Source organism: Schistocerca cancellata, chromosome 9 (genome assembly GCF_023864275.1).
Source record: "Schistocerca cancellata isolate TAMUIC-IGC-003103 chromosome 9, iqSchCanc2.1, whole genome shotgun sequence".
In the NCBI taxonomy this organism is placed as follows: Eukaryota; Metazoa; Arthropoda; class Insecta; order Orthoptera; family Acrididae; genus Schistocerca; species Schistocerca cancellata.
Genome location: NC_064634.1, coordinates 1,556,731 through 1,580,376, shown reverse-complemented (window position 1 = coordinate 1,580,376; position 23,646 = coordinate 1,556,731). Strand labels below are relative to the sequence as shown.

General features: G+C 46.2%; 1 protein-coding gene across 1 annotated transcript in view; it reads left to right on the top strand.

Annotated features, from left to right (window-relative positions):
• Positions 1-23,646, top strand: part of LOC126100613 (UDP-glycosyltransferase UGT5-like) — a 95,116-nt gene that overhangs the window by 33,159 nt on the left and 38,311 nt on the right. Inside the window, exon 3 of the mRNA XM_049911239.1 lies at positions 7,279-7,871. Coding sequence (XP_049767196.1) covers positions 7,279-7,871 — 593 coding nt within the window. The remainder of the gene's footprint in view (positions 1-7,278; positions 7,872-23,646) is intronic.

The following is a 23,646-nucleotide window of genomic DNA, read 5'->3' as shown; positions in this document are numbered from 1 at the left end:
TTCCAGAACGGTTCAAAACTTCACCGGCGCACAGAACAAACATCAAATGTGAAGGACCGACAACGACGTTTGTCTATGTATATTAATGTCTTTTAAAAGAAATGTAGGGCATTACTTATTGAACGACCTTCGTATTTTCATAAAACATCTCACACCTTATTTTACCCCCTTTGAGGCGGAATTTAGGAAAGTTCCTTCTCAAACGACGCCTTCAGTGTAACATCGTCGCCCTCTCCAACTTCCAAGTTTCTGTCCTCAGAGTCCTGGCTGGGCTGGGCGACGATGAGTGAGCCAACACACTGCGTTTCATACACAGAGGTGAATCCCGTCAACAGCAATTTCCTGGGTGCCCAAACGAATCAAAGACGTGCATTTTCTCTAAATCAACTCAATAGAATGATGTTAAACTGTAGAATCTTACACTCGTATGCTGCTAATATGGATTATAACTACAATGAAGTAGGTTAGACTCAAAACTCCCTGTGGAGATACTTTTTGGTGGAGTAGAAGGAGTCGCTCAAGGGAAAACTCTCTTAAAATCCACTGTAAGAGTTTCGATTTAAGAATACTAGAAACAATACTAATGCCTTTACAAAGGCAATTTCCTGCCATCCTGTTTCTTCCCCTAACACCAACAAACCCACTGTCACTACTAACCATACTCCAATCAACAATCCCTTTATCAGCCAACACACTATGTGATCTAAAACATCCAGACATCCATTACTGAGCATTAATATAGGATGTGTCCACAGTTTGCCTTTATTCGCCTTTATGATGGCTTCAACTGTGCTGGGGACACTTGCAGTGAGATGTCTGAATCCCTGTGGAAGGATGGCAGCCCATTCTTCCTCAAGAACTAAAACCAGAGAAGATAGTGACGTTGGACACTGACGTTCTAACTCATCTGCAAGATGTTTCGCTGCTTTCAAATAGCGACTCTGGGCAGGCTCGTACATTTGAGGGTCGTTATTGTCCACAAACTACTTCCTCACATATGCAGTTTTATGACAGGGGGCATTCTAAGGCTGATACAATCATTGCCTCTGAACTACTCCTCTACAGTATGCATTACACAGTGCTGATAAATGTGTTTGTATCCTTCCGCATTTGTCCGCCCTCGTGGTCTCGCGGTAGTGTTCTCGCTTCCCGAGCACGGGGTCCCAGGTTCGATTCCCAGCGGGGTCAGGGATTTTTCCTGCCTCGAGATGACTGGGTGTTGTTGTGTCGTCTTCATCATCATCATTCATCCCCATTACGGTCAGAGGAAGGCAACGGCAAACCACCTCCATTAGGACCTTGCCTAGTAAGGCGGTGCGGGTCTCCCGCATCGTTCCCCTACGCTCTGTATAGAAGCATGGGATTTCATTTCATTTTTTTCCATCCTTCCGCATTTAGAGTTTTGTTAAGTACAGAAAGGGGATCGCACCCTAACCACGAGAAATACCCCCATACCATAACACCACGTCCTCCGTACTTCACTGTTGCAGCTACACGTGATGGCTGGTAACGTTCTCCTCACATTCGCTAAAACCACTCCTGCTAACCCATGGACTCTGTCACATCACCAACAGTTGACTTGGGGATCTTTAGAAGGGTTGAAATGTGCCTAATGGATTTGTTACAATCCAATCTACTGTTGCTGTTTCCCTACTGGCAACACAGTACACCCCACCTCATTTTGTATTGGTGAGTTTGCCTTTAGTGACATCTAGCGGTCAATTTTGCATTGCATAAAAGACTCCAAATACTTTTCATCAGGTAGTGTACTAATCTGAATGGTCACTGACAAACTGTGGACATCTGCAAGTTCAATCATTACTGGACATGTTGCACATAATGCCACCAATGTTATCAATGATGTTGTGATGTATATCGTCTTCACTTAATAGGTGGTCAAGTTCGTCATTAACTAGTTTGCTGGTCGCCGTTTGTGCAGCTGCACAGAAGGTTAATTGTCATACCGACCTGCTTCAGTATCGGTCTCATTCAGATTTTTCCTCCCATCGTCCACCACAACTACTCTACCAAACTGCACACGAGGGGAATGTTCCTCCAGTGCACCCTGCACTCTCACAAACTCCCTGCCCTAAACTTCCTCAAGTCTCCATACCCAGCTGCCCTTTTCGCAGTTAGTTATACAAATTGATCCCCATATAATAGGGGCTATTGTCTGCCACTTTCATATTGTACATTCTGAGGTTATTGTCAACCTCTCACTGAGCCATAAATAGCACAGCTTAGCCTAGGTGACTATACCACTTTATTTAGGTATGTACAGTGGTGTAAACAACTTCTCTCTTGTTAACCCCTCTTTACATGATTCATTATAGCTAAGGTACAATGTAATGTTTACAGCCTTTTTTTGAATGATGAATACTCCATTTATATTCTTGGCTGCAGCACATCACCATTCTTCAGACCTATATGTGAAGTGTGGGCACACTAATGCAAAATAAACCATTCACATTTGCTCATAATTGAGAATGTATGGCATATTTCTTCACTGACTAAACAGATTTCTGTTACGTATGACCAGTTTGACGTTCCAAAGAGAGGTGCCTATCTGACATTACACAAGGGGTGGCAGTTGTGTAATGTGGGAGAGTATTTTCCATGTACGTGGTAAAGCCTCATGTGCCTCATGGGTCATGCCAAATGGGTAGCACCTCAGGGAGCTCAGTCTTTGTTGGCTGATCTCAGGTTCAATGAACCAGGTTTTCCCAAACTGTAGACTAGATGGGGCTGCCAACCCTCTGTTCCTGTAGACTCTGGGCATGCTTCAGAGACACACCATTTTGCACGGTGTGTCACAGGTGACAGGACTAGTGTCTTGACACTGACGCTGGAATGACGAGCCTGTCCTTGGCTCGTGACGGTGCAGTTTAGACAAAAGTTTGTCATTCCTGCGGCTCCTGTAAGAAGAGAAAGATATATTACCACTCTTGTTGATTGGTCCTATCTGGTGTAACCTGAAAAAGAGAAAGACACACTCTGTTGAGAGATTAGTAAAACTTAATCCCTCAGCAGGTCAGGCCAATGGGTGGTTGGCCTGAGGACTCATGTCTTAACCACACACAGATAGTAAAAATGGTACCAACTACCACAAGAAAAGCTTCAGTGTGAAGTTGTGTTACATACAAATGGCACAAATGACTGTTGAGGGAAAACCATTTGACCTTTTAGTCTATGTTCTGTTTCAGACACCAGTTTTGTCATTTCTTTAAACATTTGTTCCACCATGCTATGCTTCCATGATAAAACACTGCCACACTTTAAAATAGACCATAATATTCCTCTCTACTCTCTCATGATCCACTTCCTGTCTCACACCTTAGTCTGCCATATTCATACCTTGGTCTGCCATATTAGAAAAGAAAAGAATCCTAATAGAAAATAAAAATAACATAAATAGTATTTAGTTATAAGCAGTGTTCCCCACAAACTGATAAGGCACAATATAACATCAAAAAATAAACAAATTGCATAACTGTACTTACTCTTGTCACATGCAAACAGTTGTCAACAATTTAGTCTTCAAAATAAGTCAGCTTCCTCTCAATATTTTTAACACCACTGAAAACATCCTTCATGGCTGTGGTCAACTCATATCTTCCTAAATTATTCTGCAAAAGACAGTAAAATCTGTTATTCTGTGAAAAAAAATGTATTCTGGTCTAGACAGCAGTTCTGACCAACCCTGAAAATCTCAGTGGTAGGATCTGCATGCGCCATCACACCTGACGTGTGCCCTGCCTACTGACTGCTTGTCTCTTAATGACCTTATAGAAGTTGAAATGGCATAGTTAGTATCTCCAGGTTTGCAGTCACAGATCTGCACAATTTGGAGTAATGGGTTTTGTGATATTAATTGCAAAAAATTAAGAAAAGGCAGTTGGTTTCAGTAATCTTCATGGTTTATTTGTCGCTTCTTGCTCCACTTGCTTGCACAACATTTTAACTTATGCAGAAATTATAAAACATGTCTCTCTCTTAACATAACCTGACAAGCAACCCCTTTCTCTTATTTTCTGTGCCAAACATGATGATCCTCAAAAGTCAACATAATTTTTACATATGGTCTTCTTTGTGCAGGTAACTGATAATTGTTCAAATGTAGGTTAAATATTGAACAGATATTACCTCCACTTCCATGTAACAATCACATTTTGTATAAATACAATTTAGCATTCCTGGTTTCAACAGTTAAAAAATAATTGTCGTGATGGTTGTTGTGGATACTTGTAAAGACAAAATTACAATTTAATATTCTCTTGTTTCTGAACATTGCTTTTCAAGTTTTAAATATTATTTCAGGGTCACAAAAATCCAAACAGTTTTTTTAACTACATACATGGGAATTAACTTTGCATCACTTGCATCACTCCTGTAATCCTACTAGCTTAGTCTCTGCTAATCCATTGTCCCCACACTCTTCACTGAACAGTTACCTCTCATTCTGTCCTTTCACCTGCTCTCAGTCCATCCCTCTATGCCATGTTTTATGTGTGCTGCATCTCATAGGCTCTGGTGCACATGCGTCGCAAGCCATCCCTCTCCCACATTCCCAGTCCAGAGATGTGCTGCCTCCCTTCAAGCTGCTCCCTCCTCAACTTCACCTATCACTTCCCATAAATTTGTCCCTCTGCCCAACCTGCCCAACACAACCCCCACCCCACTCCACATTCTTACATGCAACCCAGACATTGTGTGGTCTCTCAGCACAGTGTAGGTGGACAGGTGTGAAGGTGTGAATATGTGTGTGTGTGTGTGTGTGTGTGTGTGTGTGTGTGTGTGAAGGTGTGAATGTGTGTGTGTGTGTGGGTGTGTGTGGGTGTGTGTGTGTGTGTGAAGGTGTGAATGTGTGTGTGTGTGTGTGTGTGTGTGTGTGTGTGTGTGTGTGTGTGAAGGTGTGTGTGTGTGTGTGTGTGTGTGTGTGTGTGTGTGTGTGTGTGTGTGTGTGAGTACTCTAGCTCATCAAAGGATTTCTTCTGAAAGCTAGTAAAGTTTTCATTCCTCTCTCTCTCTCTCTCTCTCTCTCTCTCTCTCTCTCTCTCTTGCTCTATGTGTTGGCAGCTCAATGCTTCTGCTCTTCCGTGAGTGCTCTCCTTTGTTTCTAAGTTATTTAGTTATTTACATTCTGCCAGAAATTTTGTAGTATATTTACATGTTGTCTCAAATCTTGTTGGTCAAAATGAAACAGATGATAGTGGGTCCACAACCAATTAGACTAACATATGGAGCCAATGGTCAGAAATGCATATTTACACTGAAGAAACCAGTACACCTGCCTAATATCATGTAGGGCCCCCGCGAGCGCACAGAGGTACCCCAACACAATGTGGCATGGACTCAACTAATACCTGAAGTAGTGCTGAGGGAACTGACACCGTGAATCCTGCAGGACTGTCCACAAATCTGCAAGAGTACAAGGGAGTGGAGAGCTCTTCCGAACAGCATGTTGCGAGACATCCCAGATATGCTCAATAATGTTCATGGCCAGCAGAAGCTTTTAAACTCAGAAGAGTGTTCCTGGAGCCGCTGTGTAGCAGTTCTGGACATGTGGAATGTAGCATTATCTTGCTGGGATTACCCAAGTACGTCGGAATGCTCTATTGACATGAATGGATGCATATGATCAGACAGGATGCTTACATACATGTCACCTGTCAGACTCATACCTAGACATATCGGAGGTCTCATATCACTCCAATTGCACATGCCCACACCATTACAGAGCCTTCACCAGCTTAAGCAGCTTCCTTCTGACGTGCAGGGTCTGTGGATTATGAGGTTGTCTTCATACACGTACACACTCATGCACTCAATACAATTTGAAATGAGACTCGTCTGACCAGGTAACATGTTTCCTGTTATCAACAATCCAATGTCAGTGTTGACAGGCCCAGGTGAGGCATAAAGTTTTGTGTTGTGCAATCATCAAGGGTACATGCTTGGGCCTTCAGCTCCGAATGCCCATTTTCATGATGTTTCGTTGAATGGTTCACATGCTGACACTTGTTTATGGCTCAGCACTGAAATCTCCAGCAATGTGCAGAAGGGTTGCACTTCTGTCACGTTGAACGATCCTATTTGGTCATTGTTGGTCCCATTGCTGCAGGATATTTTTCCATCTGCAGTAATGTAGGAGATTTGATATTTTACTGGACTCCTGATATTCACAGGACACTCATGAAATAGTCGTGTGGGAAAATTCCCACTTCATCGCTACCTCAGAGACCTGTCGCTCGTGCACTGGCTATAACACCCTGTTCAAACTCACTTAAATCTTGATAATGTGCCACTGTAGCAATAGTAACTGATCTAACAACTGCACCAGACATTTGTTGTCTTTATAGTCATTGCTGACCACATCGCCATATTCTGCCTGTTTACATATCTCTGTATTTGTATATGCATGCCTATACCAGTTTTTTGGAACTTCACTTCAGTGTATTTTGTTTTGAATGTACACAGTGTTCACTGCATAACAACAATGCAGCTCACACTAATTGTTCAAGGTGATGACCAACAGTCTCAATGTATGCATGCCAAAAGTTCAGGATGTTCTGCTACACTCTCCCAAAGATTCCTGGTGTTTTTTGTACCAGGAGGCAGGCACCTTGGACCCTAGCAACAGCTCTTCATCGATTTCTATAGGGATTTTATACCACCATGTCCATCTTTGATCACGGACCATGCACTGTACACAGTAACACACCTTAGCTGTCTGATGGAACAGACAACTGACACTAACAACAGTGGTGTGCATGTGGCACACGTTAATGTGCTGGTGGAATGCATGTGGTCATCACATGACATGTGTCCCATGAGCTCAGTTGTGTACAGTACATGTGCTTCGTGGTCAGGGATGTATGCAGTTTGTCACCATCCGCCTGTTACAATGTACAACAGATATCTGGGATCCTTAAGAGAATGCAGCAGAATGGCATGCACCACTGCAAGACATGCATCAAGACTGACATTAATCACTTTGAATAATTACTATGAGCTATGTTCTGGTTATGCAATGTATGCTGTGTATGTCCCTAACACAATAAATAAGCATTTCCGAGCACTGATTCCCTTTCTCAACACGGTCAGTTGTGGATCCACTATAACCAATTCAGTTTGAGGCACTCTGTATATCTATTGTGTAGTCAGATATCACAGGCAAAACATTTCCATGGATCTTAATTTCATTACAAAATCAATATTAGGTGAAGTACAGGTTTTCTTCTGTGTTTGCTGACATCACTGTTCAATTTCTTTTTTCAGGTACCAGTGCTGCTAAAATGAATATGTTTGAGATGTCTATGGGGAACCCATTTTTGGTGCTGTACTTCCTCATAAACTTTGCCAAGGGTTCATGTGAAATTTTGCTCAAAGATGAAGGAATCCAGAAACTTTACAAATCAAATGAGAAATTTGATGCTGTTATCACCGAAGACTTTTACCAAGAATGTTTTCATGTATTTGCCCACAAGTTTAAGGCACCTCTGATCCAGGTTATTCCTTATGAAGGATCTCAGTGGGCTGGAGACAAGATGGGAAATCCATCAAATATTGCATACATCCCAGATCCTCTCTTAGCCTACTCTGACCATATGGATTTTTTACAGCGGCTATTGAATGCTGCATACGGAACATTGGGAAGGCTCCTTCAATATTGGTACATTCTACCGGCTCTTGATGCCATGGTTCAGAAGAACCTTAATGACTCAACAATTCCTAGCCTCGCTACCTTGGAAAGACAAACATCACTGATGCTCTTTAATACACATGTGAGCATTAGTTATCCAAGACCTCTACTGCCAAACATGATAATGGTTGGTGGTATGCATATAAAGGCACCGAAGCAACTTCCAGAGGTAAGCTTCTTATTCTGTCTCTATCAGTTACTCCTAGATTTCTATAATGCTATTAACAAGTTAAAGTAGACAAATCTATGACATACCACCACCTGACTAAGAGTGGTATACTTCTTACACCTGTGTAGCATAATACAGTCTGTCTTAACCCATTCCTGACAAGTTTTACAAAGTCAGTTATGATACTATGTGGTCCTACCAAAGCACTTCTCATTTATTCCAGACTCACCATTTCTCCACTAACTGGAAAAAAACACGGGTGACTTCTGTATATAATAAAGGTAAAAGAACAGACCTACCGAATTTCAGAACAACATCTTTAACATCAGTTTGTTACAGAATTATTGAACACATTATAAGTTCGAATATAATAATTTCCCTAAGAGAGAAAAGCTTCCATATAAAATCAGCATACTTTTAGAAAGCATTGCTCTAGCAAAACTCAGTTTGCTCTTTTCTCACATGACATTCAACCATGGATGGAGAGCAACAGGCAGATTCCACATCTCTAGATTTCTGAAAAGCATATGGCATGGGCCCCCACTGAAGACTGCTAGAGCACTTCCCAGGAAAGGCAAAGGTCCTGAGTTGGAGTCTCGGTCCGGCACACATTTTTAAACTGCCAGGAAGTTTCATATCAGTGCACACTCCACTGCAGAGTGAAAATCTCATTCTGGCAGTATGTAATTGAATGAGGACATGAGGTTTTAGTAGGGAAGGCGAATGCTTGACTTTGTTTTATTGAGAGGATTTTGGGAAAGCATTGCTCATATACAAAGTAGGCCAAAAATGGAATACTAGAGCAACCCATTCATCTACATCTATAATTATACTCCACAAGCCACCCAATAGTGTGTGGTGCAGGGCACTTTACGTGCCACTATCATTATCTCCCTTTCCTGTTCCAGTCGCGTATGGTTCGTGGGAAGAACGACTGCCACAAAGCCTTCGTGCGCGCTCGAATCTCTCTAATTTTACATTCGTGATCTCCTCGGGAGGTATAAGTAGGGGGAAGCAATATACTCGATACCTCATCCAGAAACGCACCCTCTCGAAACCTGGACAGCAAGCTACACCGCGATGCAGAGCACCTTTCTTGCAGAGTCTGCCACTTGAGTTTGCTAAACATCCCCGTAACGCTATCACGCTTACCAAATAACCCTGTGACGAAACGCGCCGCTCTTCTTTGTATATTCTCTATCTCCTCCGTCAACCTGACCTGGTACGGATCCCACACTGATGAGCAATACTCAAGTATAGGTCGAACAAGTGTTTTGTAAGCCACCTACTTTGTAGATGGACTACATTTTCTAAGGACTCTCCCAATGAATCTCAACCTGGTACCTGCCTTACCAACAATTAATTTTGTAGATCATTCCACTTCAAATCGTTCCGCACGCATACTCCCAGATATTTTACAGAAGTAACTGTTCCCAGTGTTTGTTCCGCTATCATATAATCATACAATAAAGGATCCTTCTTTCTATGTATTCGCAATACATTACATTTGTCTATGTTAAGGGTCAGTTGCCACTCCCTGCACCAAGTGCCTATCCACTGCAGATCTTCCTTCATTTTGCTGCAATTTTCTAATGCTGCAACTTCTCTGTATACTACAGCATCATCCGTGAAAAGCTGCATGGAACTTCCGACACTATCTACTAGGTCATTTATACACTCCTGGAAATGGAAAAAAGAACACATTGACACCGGTGTGTCAGACCCACCATACTTGCTCCGGACACTGTGAGAGGGCTTTACAAGCAATGATCACACGCACGGCACAGCGGACACACCAGGAACCGCGGTGTTGGCCGTCGAATGACGCTAGCTGCACAGCATTTGTGCACCGCCGCCGTCAGTGTCAGCTAGTTTGCCGTGGCATACGGAGCTCCATCGCGGTCTTTAACACTGGTAGCATGCCGCGACAGCGTGGACGTGAACCGTATGTGCAGTTGACGGACTTTGAGCGAGGGCGTATAGTGGGCATGCGGGAGGCCGGGTGGACGTACCGCCGAATTGCTCAACACGTGGGGCGTGAGGTCTCCACAGTACATCGATGTTGTCGCCAGTGGTCGGCGGAAGGTGCACGTGCCCGTCGACCTGGGACCGGACCGCAGCGATGCACGGATGCACGCCAAGACCGTAGGATCCTACGCAGTGCCATAGGGGACCGCACCGCCACTTCCCAGCAAATTAGGAACACTGTTGCTCCTGGGGTATCGGCGAGGACCATTCGCAACCGTCTCCATGAAGCTGGGCTACGGTCCCGCACACCGTTAGGCCGTCTTCCGCTCACGCCCCAACATCGTGCAGCCCGCCTCCAGTGGTGTCGCGACAGGTGTAAATGGAGGGACGAATGGAGACGTGTCGTCTTCAACGATGAGAGTCGCTTCTGCCTTGGTGCCAATGATGGTCGTATGCGTGTTTGGCGCCGTGCAGGTGAGCGCCACAATCAGGACTGCATGCGACCGAGGCACACAGGGCCAACACCCGGCATCATGGTGTGGGGAGCGATCTCCTACACTGGCCGTACACCACTGTTGATCGTCGAGGAGACACTGAATAGTGCACGGTACATCCAAACCGTCATCGAACCCATCGTTCTACCATTCCTAGACCGGCAAGGGAACTTGCTGTTCCAACAGGACAATGCACGTCCGCATGTATCCTGTGCCACCCAACGTGCTCTAGAAGGTGTAAGTCAACTACCCTGGCCAGCAAGATCTCCGGATCTGTCCCCCATTGAGCATGTTTGGGACTGGATGAAGCGTCGTCTCACGCGGTCTGCACGTCCAGCACGAACGCTGGTCCAACTGAGGCGCCAGGTGGAAATGGCATGGCAAGCCGTTCCACAGGACTACATCCAGCATCTCTACGATCGTCTCCATGGGAGAATAGCAGCCTGCATTGCTGCGAAAGGTGGATATACACTGTACTAGTTCCGACATTGTGCATGCTCTGTTGCCTGTGTCTATGTGCCTGTGGTTCTGTCAGTGTAATCATGTGATGTATCTGACCCCAGGAATGTGCCAATAAAGTTTCCCCTTCCTGGGACAATGAATTCACGGTGTTCTTATTTCAATTTCCAGGAGTGTATGTATTGTGAAAATCAATGGTCCCATAACACTCCCCTGTGGCACGCCAGAGGTTACCTTAACGTCTGTAGACGTCTTTCCATTGATAACAACATGCTGTGTTCTGTTTGCTAAAAGCTCTTCAATCCAGCCACACAGCTGGTCTGATATTCCGTAGGCTCTTACATTGTTTATCAGGCGACAGTGCGGAACTGTATTGAACGCCTTCCGGAAGTCAAGGAAAATAACATCTACCTGGGAGCCTGTATCTAATATGTTCTGGGTCTCATGAACAAATAAAGCGAGTTGGGTCTCACACGATCGCTGTTTCCGGAATCCATGTTGATTCCTACAGTGTAGATTCTGTGTTTCCAGAAAAGACATGATACACGAGCAAAAAACATGTTCTAAAATTCTACAACAGATCGACGTCAGAGATATAGGCCTATAATTTTGCACTTCTGCTCGACGACCCTTCTTGAAGACTGGGACTACTTGTGCTCTTTTCCAATCATTTGGAATCTTCCGTTCCCCTAGAGACTTGCGGTACACGGTTGTTAGAAGGGGGGCAAGCTCTTTCGCGTACTCTGTGTAGAATCGAATTGGTATCCCGTCAGGTCCAGTGGCCTTTCCTCTGTTGAGTGATTCCAGTTGCTTTTCTATCCCTTGGACACTTATTTCGATGTCAGCCATTTTATCGTTTGTGCGAGGATTTAGAGAAGGAACTGCAGTGCGGTACTCTTCTGTGAAACAGCTTTGGAAAAAGGTGTTTAGTATTTCAGCTTTTCGCGTGTCATCCTCTGTTTCAATGCTATCATCATCCCGGAGTGTCCGGACATGCTGTTTCGAGCCACTTACTGATTTAACGTAAGACCAGAACTTCCTAGGATTTTCTCTCAAGTCGGTACATAGAATTTTACTTTCGAATTCATTGAACGCTTCACGCATAGCCCTCCTTACGCTAACTTTGACATCGTTTAGCTTCTGTGTGTCTGAGAGGTTTTGGCTGCGTTTAAACTTGCAGTGAAGCTCTCTTTGCTTTCGCAGTAGTTTCCTAATTTTGTTGTTGAACCACGGTGGGTTTTTCCCATCCCTCACAGTTTTACTCGGCACGTATCTGTCTAAAACGCATTTTACGATTGCCTTGAACTTTTTCCGTAAACACTCAACATTGTCAGTGTCGGAACAGAAATTTTCGTTTTGATCTGTTAGGTAGTCTGAAATCTGCCTTCTATTACTCTTGCTAAACAGATAAATCTTCCTCCCTTTTTTTATATTCCTATTTACTTCCATATTCAGGGATGCCGCAACGGCCTTATGATCACTGATGCCCCGTTCTGCGCTTACAGAGTCGAAAAGTTCGGGTCTGTTTGTTACCAGTAGGTCCAAGATGTTATCTCCACGAGTCGGTTCTCTGTTTAATTGCTCGAGGTAATTTTCGGGTAGTTCACTCAGCATAATGTCACTCGATGCTCTGTCCCTACCGCCCGTCCTAAACATCTGAGAGTCCCAGTCTGTATCTGGTAAACTGAAATCTCCACCTAAGACTATAACATGCTGAGAAAATTTATGCGAAATGTATTCCAATTTTCTCTCAGTTGTTCTGCCACTAATGCTGCTGAGTCGGGAGGTCGGTAAAAGGAGCCAATTATTAACCTAGCTCGGTTGTTGAGTGTAACCTCCACCCATAATAATTCACAGGAACTATCCACTTCTATTTCACTACAGGATAAACTACTAATAACAGCGACAAACACGCCACCACCAGTTGCATGCAATCTATCCTTTCCGTCTGTGCCTTTGTAAAAATTTCGGCAGAATTTATCTCTGGCTTCAGCCAGCATTCCATACCTATAATGATTTCAGCTTTGGTGCTTTCTATCAGCGCTTGAAGTTCCGGTACTTTACCAATGCAGCTTCGACAGTTTACAATTACAATACCGATTGCTGTTTTGTCCCCGCATGTCCTGACTTTGCCCCACACCCTTTGAGGCTGTTGCCCTTTCTACACTTGCCCGAGGCCATCTAACCTAAAAAAACCGCCCAGGCCACGCCACACAACCCCTGCTACCCGTGTAGCCGCTTGTTACGTGTAGTAGACTCCTGACCTATCCAGCGGAACCCGAAACCCCACCACCCTATGGCGCAAGTCGAGGAATCTGCAGCCCACACAGTCGCAGAAACGTCTCAGCCTCTGATTCAGACCCTCCACTCGGCTCTGTACCAGAGGTCCGCAGTCAGTCTTGTTGACGATGCTGCAGATGGTGAGCTCTGCTTTCACCCCGCCAACGAGACTGGCAGTCTTCACCAAGTCAGATAGCTGCCGGAAGCCAGAAAGTATTTCCTCCGATCCATAGTGACACACATCATTGGTGCCGACATGAGTGACCACCTGCAGATGGGTGCACCCTGTACCCTTCATGGCATCCGGAAGGACCCTTTCCACATCAGGAATGACTCCCCCCGTTATGCACACGGAGTGCACATTGGTTTTCTTCCCCCTTGCTGCCATATCCCTAAGCGGCCCCATTACGCGCCTGACGTTGGAGCTCCCAACTACCAGTAAGCCCACCCTCTGCAACTGCCCGGATCTTGCAGACTGAGGGGCAACCTCTGGAACAGGACAAGCAGCCATGTCAGGCCAAAGATCAGTATCAGCCTGAGACAGGGCCTGAAACCGGTTCGTCAGACAAACTGGAGAGGCCTTCCGTTCAGCCATCCAGAATGTCTTCTTGGTTAATGCTTGAGTATTTGGGATCATCACCAAGTTGGATTAAAGGAACACATCAGAGCAAATCACAAGGAAGCTGTTAGATTTGTTACTGGTAGGTTTGATAAGCACGGAAGTATTACAGAGATGCTATATGAACTCTAATGAGAATCCCTGGAGGGAAGATGATGCTCTTTCCACAATGCACTATTGCAGAAATTTAGAGGTCTGACTTTTGAGGGCGACTGCAGATCAGTTCTATTGCAGCCAACGTACATTTTGCATAACAACCACAAAGATAAGAAGAGATAAATTAGCACAGCAGTTCCCAACCTTGGGGTAATTATCCTGAGGGGTAAACGTAATTTTCTGAGAGGATAAAAGTAAATGATTCAATTCTGTTTCAGTCAAGAAAATAAATTATTTTCAAAAGATCATTACTACTATCATGATTTTGTAAGACTCTATTATTTGTGGTGTCAGTAGTTCGTATCAACCACGAAACTTAATATCTGTGAACTCTAAGTGTTCTGTCGAGCCTCCGTCTTAACTTTACTTTAGTCAGTTCCTTGTTATACTTCATTCTGTATGGACACAGTGTCAAGTGTAAATATATACGAGCTACGACATATATGGGAATTAAGTTTTCTATATCCTGAATACTGATCCCGTTCCCATAGTGGTGACCTCGCAGTTCGCTCGTGTTTCGCTCTTCCACGTCAGTGTTTATGCAACAGGCTATATGCACTACACAGTGACCATGCCAAGCAATTCCTTGTTCGAAGATGTGGAAGCGCAACTCCGCTCACAGAGTCCCGTCGTTTCTTCGCCAACGGCGTACTCTTCATTTACGCACAGTGATTCACGTTCTCAACCAACACCGTGTGCTAACCTCATTAGTTTTCAGTGGTCGACTACACCATTAGAGTGAACAATGGACTAAGGCTTCATGTCACCAGATTATGCCCATCCGACAGTGAAATGTGAACTGGACAATATTTCGAATTGTGTCTCTTCAAATCGAGTGTTTCAAGAACAAAGTGGTCTCCATTCAAATACATGTTAAGCCACCAATCGGCATGCTACATCAGTTACTGTCGGGCTGTGTGCAACACCGCCATTACTACAAACCGGGCCAGATCTGTTCCATGCACGTAGTGTTCCAGTTGTATCCAATTTATGTACACAATTCAGTGTTTCGCATAACATGGACCCCTTACCTCGCCTCAGTGGCCCACCACATGCACTACAGGCATGTTATGCATCAGATACTTTCCACGCGGGTGGCATTCTCAACCCCCCCGCTTGCTGGGGTCCCCGTTTCCGGTCGCCCAACCACCTGCCGCTCCCATAGCACCGCCTGTGTTTGCTGTGCCGGTCTCTCGCCCTGTTCCGGAAGCAGGTCATTTCCATCCAACACTCGTTACTCACGGTCCAGTTTCCGGGCCCCCTTCAGGGTGCCATCCTTCCACCCGTTTCCACGGTACCGTCCGTGCCTGCCGTGCCGTGTTTTCGTGACACACAGTCAACTATGCCAACTGCCACTACTACAGATTCGCTCGTCTGGTTTAAATCTGGGCCTACTGCGCCGGCCTCTGACTTAACCTCAGTTCAGCAACTACCCCAGGAGACACTGAAGCTGGCCGTCGTCACCCCCTCCTGGTCGCCTGCCGAAGCTACCGCACTTAGATGAGGACAACCCAGCATCGTGGTTCGCGCTCGCTGAGCATCTGTTCGAGTTACATCATGTGTCTGACGACAACTCGAAGTTTTTCTGCCACATCACACACCTCCACGACCACTCGGATTTGATTTGTGACCTGCTCCTTTCGCCGCCGTCTGCACCAAAATACGAGTTTGCAAAGAAGACTATAATGGAACGACTTGCCTGCTCGCCACAAGAGTTAACAATCAAGATTCTCTATGAGGAGCACCCGGGGGAACACACCCGCTCACAACTCTGGCGCCGCCTTCGATTGCTCGTGGACGAGCACAGCATGTGTGACGCCACGCTATGGGTTGTGTGGTCTGCCAAACTACCTACCGATCTACAGATCCATCTGTTGCCACACTCGTTCGAGTCCATCGGCTCCCGCCTACATATCGCTGACCAGTTGTATTTGCTGCTGTGGCAACATCAGCCGGTTCATTCCACACCGTCCTTCGGTACAGCCGCCCCCGCATACCGACCTTCCGCCGGCAGAGGCAGGGCTGGCTCCGGCGTCACCTCATCTGCTTCTCCTGGCAGCGTCAGCTCACTCTCTCCTCTGTACGAGCACTCCAGGATCACCCACACACCTCGCGGTCCGGTCTATTTACAGGAACAAATCATTGAGGACAAGCTGCCCCCGCTGTCGCAGTCTCTACCTCCTCCTCAGCCTGCTCACCCTTTCTGCTGGTACCACAAAGTGTACAGCGACGACGCCAAAAAGTGCAGGTTGCCATGCCAACACCCAAACGCTGACCGGAGGAACTAAGCGATGCCTAGTGCTGCGGGGAACCTAACAGGCGTCCTCTTACATTACACTGTTCACTCGTCCACCCAGCTGAGTGATCGTCTCTATGTGACTGCCATTGCGTCAGGTCTAGCTTTTCTGGTCGACACTGGTGATGACGTGTCGATCGTACCCACTTCAATGGCTCCACCCACTTCTTCACAGACGAAGTCACTTCTACGAACTGTCAACGCGTCGACGTTACCTACCACGTTTTCCGTGGATGTTCTACATTGCCGACATCGATGAACCGATCCTCGGTATGGATTTTTTGTCTCATCTCCGAATGTCGTACAGGGTTCTGTGCTCCACCATCCTACAAACACTCACACACTGTGCACCCGCACCTATGTACAACACTCTGTTTCCACCGCAACATTCAATATCATATGCGAGTGCTCTGCACTCGCGGGCAACATTGTGACCTACTGTCAGAATAGAACTCGGCGATGCTACTTTGCCAGGACAATGAGAAGCTGAAACAATGCATTGCATCCACTTACAGTGAGCTTGTCACGGCTCGCACCTCACTTCTGCAACTGCAGTCCACAGCGCCGCCACCTAAACGAGATTGCTCGGCCGAGCCTAGCTCGAACTCTCACCAGGTTAGTCCACAAACCTTACTTGCGTCTGACGTTCCAACCCGCTGTCGCGCTCGCCTCATCCAGTGCCGTGTATTTCGAACAGTGCTGCTAATGACAGTTGCACGCGTGTGGCAGCCACACCCACCTCTCGGACAGCTACCACACGTGTTGATAAACATTCCCCCTCTCTCACTCACGAGCCACATGACCCAGCGGCCATTGTGGCCCCACGTGCGACACCAGCGCTGCTCTCGCCCGCGCGGGTTGTCCAGTGCAAGGTTAACAGCGGACAGTCGCCGCCCGTTCCCCTTCGCTCGGCGCTGCGCGCACACTCACCCCCTCCACACAAGAGCACGCCGCGCTCCCGTAAGAGACATGTGAGTTTCGTGCTACCTTTCCCCAATCGCACTAACGGCTATGCCTCATCCCACCCTACTCATCTGAAGACTCGGCGCTAGGACATTAACCAATCTTTTTTGCAGTTCTCAGTTTCTTCCGTCACTGGTGAAACGACACACAAGATAGTTACCACTGCCCGCCCTCCTATTAGGCATAAGGTCCAACACCTCAACCCTATCAAGTTGCATGCAGTCCGGCAGCAGATAAATGAACTTTTGGCGGCAGGTGTTCTGCAACCTTCAGACAGCAACTGGTCTTCACCAATCCACCTCATCCCCAAACACGACGGATCTTTTCGAATGTGCGGCAATTACAGATGCTTATACACTCGTACCGTCATGGTCAATTACCTAGGGCCGAACATCAATGACTTCACTCATATGTTATCTGGCGCCACAATTTTCAGTGTTACTGACTGCGCCTACCACCAGATTCCTCTGGTGCCGGAAGACATTCCTAAGATGGCTATTATCACGCCACTCCGTTTATTCCAATACCACTTCATGCCATGCCATGCTGTGCAAATGTGGCAACGTTTCATTGACTCTATCTTGCGACAGTTCGAGTTTTGCTTTGTTTATCTGGACGACATTCTCGCTTTCAGCAGCTCAGCGGAGGAACATGAAAATCATCTGTGAGACCTGAGTTTCTCCTGGCGTATACAACTTTCAAATAACTTCCGGGAATTCAGCCAGGTAACACTTTCAGCGACCGCCGATATTTCGGCGGGAGAATACCCCGCCATTTTCAAGGCAAACTGCAATGGACGGGCGGCGTACATGCAAATTTAAAACCTCGGTTCTCGGACTGAAGCAGGAAAGATAACACACACACACTAAAATTAGAGCACTTTTGAGTTCCGTTAAGGATGATCTTGGACTGCGTAAGGCGGGTGTATATCGTATTCCTTGTAGCTGTGGCGTGTAGAGATGGGGGATCCGCTCTTGAACTAATGCATAGAGTTGCATCTTTCAAAGGAGTGAACAATCAGTGATTCAGAAAAAAAGAACGGTAGCTCCAAACGTTTCCCACGGCAGAGAGAGAGAGAGAGAGAGAGAGATAGAGAGAGAGAGAGAGAGACGGAGCATATCAGCAGCGCCTCTGCTGGTCAGAGCACAGTGCACGCCACACAACACAGCCAGCGCCGGCCTCTGCCCTGCTTCTACCTTGGCTGCTTGCATTGTGCAGTGCCCCATTGGATTTTGTGTTTCACATATGCCGTGCCGTCTCTGTGCGTCGTCTGCCGCCTGCAGTGTCTGGCGCAGCGTAACTTCGCATCGCACTCTGTCGGCGATCGTTTCAGTCGCACGTCCTGCCCTCTGGGCAGTTGATGCGAGCAACAGGACAGAGAGCCACCTAGCGGATAACATAGGAACTACTTTGCAACAACCTGCTCGCAAGGGAACGGACGATTTGTCTCGGAGCGGGTGAGTTCACCGCTCCCCCCCTCCCTCGGAACTCGCCTGCTCAACGCTCGCCCCACCGTCTCGACTCTAGCCAGAGCGTTGAGAAAAGCGACTCAGGTGTCACTCTGGTCTCTGCGGTCTCAGCTCACGCAGTAATACAGCTTGCGGCTCGACCTGCTCGACTCAGCGCCTCTGCATCGGAGTTCGTCTCTACTGGATATTGTTCTTCGTAGTAATACCGCTATGTATATTACATTATTATGTTATGTATACATCAATTGTTTTTATTTTATTTTTCTTTGTTTAAACTGATTAGATTAGGTTCCTGACGACTCCTCTTACTATAGGATTTTTATTATGGACACTCGAATTTACGCTTTAATTACGAGCGAACCGATAAACGTATCGCAAAATGTGATACACCAATATTTTCCTTGTTTTATTCTGCGTAAGGGTATATGCAGCACTTTCGTTTTACAGTCAAATTTATATTTTTTTTTCTTATTCTGGTACGGATTTTGCAATTTTAGGCGTCTTCGGAAGGAAACGTTCACTTTAAAAATATATGGCTTGCGATGTATTTGTATGAGGTTAATGAAATTTTAATACATTATAGCCAAATATATTGTTAATGTAAATCTCAAGTTACAACATTTTCCGATCACCCAAAAAACCACGATAGTGCAAAATAAATCAATAATCCAAAACTTTGTCATATCGTGGAAATTTCAATAAACAATACAAAATTCTTACTCATTATCTGTGTTACTTCAAAATAGGATCAAATAAGATCAAAATACAGGTATAGTACTGGAATAAACCAAGTTTAAAGGGCAATGTGCCTTCCATTTATTTTCTATTGTAAATGAGTGGTGAGTCATGAAAAAGAGCTAATTCATTTCAGGGAGTGAACAGTTCTGATCCAATCTCTGAAAAGAACAGTTTTGCCCATCTCTAGTGGCGTGGCATATATTGGTCAAACTGTCAGGACCGTGGAGGACCGATGTACTGAGCATAAACGGCGCACACGATTACAGCAGCCAAGTAGATCTGTTATTACCGAACATTGCTTGGATGCTGGTCACCCCATGTTATATAATAACACCGAGATATTGGCATGCATGTCCAACTATTGGGACAGTGTTATTAGGGAGGCAGTTGAGATTAAATTAGCGAGCAACCTCGTTAAAAGGGATGGAGGTTTCTGTTTAAACTCTGTTTGGAATCCGGCTCTCTCCCTTGTCAAAAAACAGAGGGACAGAGTCAATGCTACCTCATCTGCGAGTTCGTAGTCTCACTATCGATAGCTCTGACTTTGGTCATCTTTGGTGGCACTAGTGTTCAGTGTGTGTGTTACCTTTCCTGCTTCAGTCCGAGAACCGAGGTTTTAAATTTGCATGTATGCCGCCTGACCGTTGCAGTTTGCCTTGAAAATGGCGGGCTGTTCTCCCGCCCAAATATCGGCGGTCGCTGAAAGTGTTACCTGGCTGAATTCCCGGAAGTTATTTGAAAATGAAAATCATCTGTCTACGGTCCTCCAGACCTTGAACTCCAACAGTATCGAGGTCAACAAAGACAAGTCTCAGTTGCACCAGGCACCAGTCTCCTTCCTAGGTTACACTGTCTCCGGTGACGGAATACAGCCTCCCAAATCTCGTGTGCAGGCCATCATGTCTCTGCTGCCCTCGGCTACTCACAAAGAGCTACGCCATTTCCTCGGCACCATCAATTACTATCCCCGCCATCTGCCTTCCACTGCCACTGTTCAGACACCCCTGACGGACGCGCTATCAGGCAAACAAACTTCCGGTATCAAACCCGTCTCTTGGACTGCTCCGACGCTAGAGGCCTTAAAGGTTCTGAAGACTTCTTTAGTTCACGTTGTGACACTCGCCCACCCCAACCCCTCGGTCGAGTTATTCGTCACTACAGACACCAGTAACAATTCAGTAGGGGCAGTGTTGCAACAACGCAAGGGCCACATGGTTTCTTCCCTTCATTTCTTCTCCGAGAGACTATCCATGGCTCAGAGAAAATATTCTGCATTCGGTAGAGAGCTCCTTGCTGTTTACGAGGCAATCAAACATTGAGGGACGTTCGTTTTTCGTCCTTACCGATCACAAACCACTGGCAGAAGCGTTCTGCAACCCACCTGAGGACCCACCCCCACCTGGTTTATCAATTCACAACGGACGTCCGTTACATCAAGAGTGCAGATAACGTCACTGCGGATTTCCTCTTGCTGATCAGTGCTGTTTCCTGCATCGTTGAGCTTTCTGATCTGGCCTCCCTCCAAGCTTCTGAAGAAGATTCTCAGGCTCTCCTGCGAGACCCAGAAACCACTTCTTTACACAAAGGCTAAATTGACCAGCACCCTACGCCCTTTGCTCCCACCCGGGCTGCGCTGACAGGTTTTCGACGCCCTGCATAACCCAGCCCACCCGGGTGTTTGAGCCACCACACGTCTCGTGTCAGAATATTTTGTTTGGAAGAATATCAAACGGGACTGTCAAACCTGGGCACGCAGCTGCGTCGCTTGCCGGTGCAACAAGATCAGCTGCCGCACGTCCCCGCCTCTGGGCAAGTTCGACATTCCCGCGGGACTATTCTGTCACGTACATATTGATCTGATCGGGTCTCTTCCTCCTTCGGAGGGCCATAGATATCTTATCCACTATCGACCATTTGTCTCGCTGGGTCAAGGCTATCCCTCTTCCTAAAATTACTGCCGAGACGGTGGGTCGCTCGTTTCGGGTGCCCCGACCACTATCAGCATCGATCGGGTTCGACAGTTTGAATCCCCCCTTTTCACCATCCTCTGCAATATCTGCAGTATTAAAAAAGCACACACTACCGCCCATCGCCCACAAAGCAATGGGTCGGTGGAGAGCTGGCACCGCACCCTCGAGATGGCCCTTCGATGCTGCGATTGTCTCTGTTCCGAAGCTCTCCTGTGGGTGCTACTTGGTCTACGCTCAACCTATAAACCTGTCCTACAGGGGACTGTATCCGAATTTGTTTTTGGCGAGAATCTGGTCCTACCGGGGGAACTTATTCTTCCCCAGGTTAGCGAGGATCTTCCCCCCTCACCAGATTTCATTAGCCGGATGCGCACGCATTTTCAACAAATGCGTTTGCACCCACCCATCACTCACTGACCACCTGAGACTTATGTCCCCACCGCACTCTCCGACTGCTCCCACATCGTGCCGTGTGATGATGCCGTTAGGAAGCCTCTTCAACCTCCTTATGTTGGCCCCTACAGGGTCCTGCGGTGGGGGAACACGACCTTTGATATAATGATTAAAAACCGCACACAGACAGTTTTTCTGCATTGCCTGAAACCGGCTTTCGTCGGCCCTGATGGTCTCACACCACCGCAGTCGGACTCTGCAGACGGTCCATCCTCGATCGAGAATGAAGACGTGCTCCCATCGACCTCACCACACACCTCTTTCGCCGAAGACTGTTCACCCTTTTTGCTTGTTTCCTGACCTCACCCCCTGTTTCACCCTATGCAGGTTTCGCGCCCTCACCTCCAACGTCGGAGACACACACACACACACACCTACTATCAGTTTGTCCTGCAGCGTGCTGCCGCACCAAGTGTACGACATTTCTATAGTGACGTTCGGTGAGCGAGTGCTCATTCTTTTCACAGATACCAAGGTCCTGCCATCAGACGGTCCCTTACACGTCAACAATGCACACAACCTCACACTCCCGCACAAGTGTGACTGAGCACCTCTACGTGCTTTCATTTCTATGGACGGCTCGATCCACTTAAGGGCCACACACACCTCCACCATGCCGTCGACCGCCCCGCCCCCTTACTCCCGGGCCGGCCGCCGTCTCATCCCGCCTGGTGGCTGACTGACTATGAACTGGACCTGCCTCTCGCAGCTCCTCCTGCACAACCCACCTCGTTCAAGATGCAAGATGGAAGTGCCTGTGATGCGCTTGCCTATGCGCACGATTTCCACCGACGTCAACACCCACGTGCCCTCACCCTTTGACATCTGTAGTACTCCGTACTGCTGAGGGGGGGGGAGGGGGGCCGTTGTGTGGCATCGATAGTTTATATCGACCACAAAACTTAATATCTGTGAACTCTAAGTGCTCTGTCGAGCCTCCATCTTAACTTTACTTTAGTCGGTTCTTTGTTATACTTCATTCTGTACGGACTCAGTGTCAAGTGTAAATATATATGAGCTACGACATATATGGGAATTAAGTTTTCTATATCCCGATTACCGATCCCGTTCCCATATATTGGTTGTATAAATTACCAATAATTACTTTTTCTCAATTAGTAGCACTAATGCAGTGGAGGTTACAGGTTCCTCACATTGTCCACCCACTACACACATATTGTGCTTTGTTCCTTACATTACTGATGATAAAAGTGAGACATATATATAACAAGTGCCAAATATCTTAAGAAAATTTCTTCTCCAAGTTGTAGATAGAACCTGCAGTAGACCAGAAATTGCTTAATTATCTGCTTCAAAACAGATAAATGAATTAATTGATAACACAACATAGCAAAAAGGGCTACTATAGTGCTGTACACAGTATTATTATTATTATTCATATTACTATTAGTATTAATGGCTGTGGTGAGATACAAAGCATTAGCAACCTGAAGTCTTCCAATTTCTGCCAGTTCAGATGTAAGGAGTGCAGTAATCAAGTGATTTTTGAATTGTAAGAAGAGTGCACACATTTTAACTTGGTTGATTTTAAATGGAGTTGCAGTGTGCAGTTTACTCTGTAAATGAATACTTAGAGCAGTAATCTTGCTGTTTGCGTTAAATTGAAAACATTGAGCAATATAATACATTAGGATACTATAGGCCTATGTTAACAATGTTAAATGATATTTTCCGACATCTGCAACACACTGTGCACCATCAGATCACACGGAATAAATAAATAAAAGTATGTGACGCAGTGGAGAGGAGTAATGCAGGGGAAGCATGTTTTGTAAGAAGTGTTTACCCTCACTGTGGATGATTAGCTTTCTTATTTGAGAAGGAGTTGTGGGTAGCATTTATGATGCACTACGAATTCATTCCTCATTCATTGTGACAACTCCCCACCC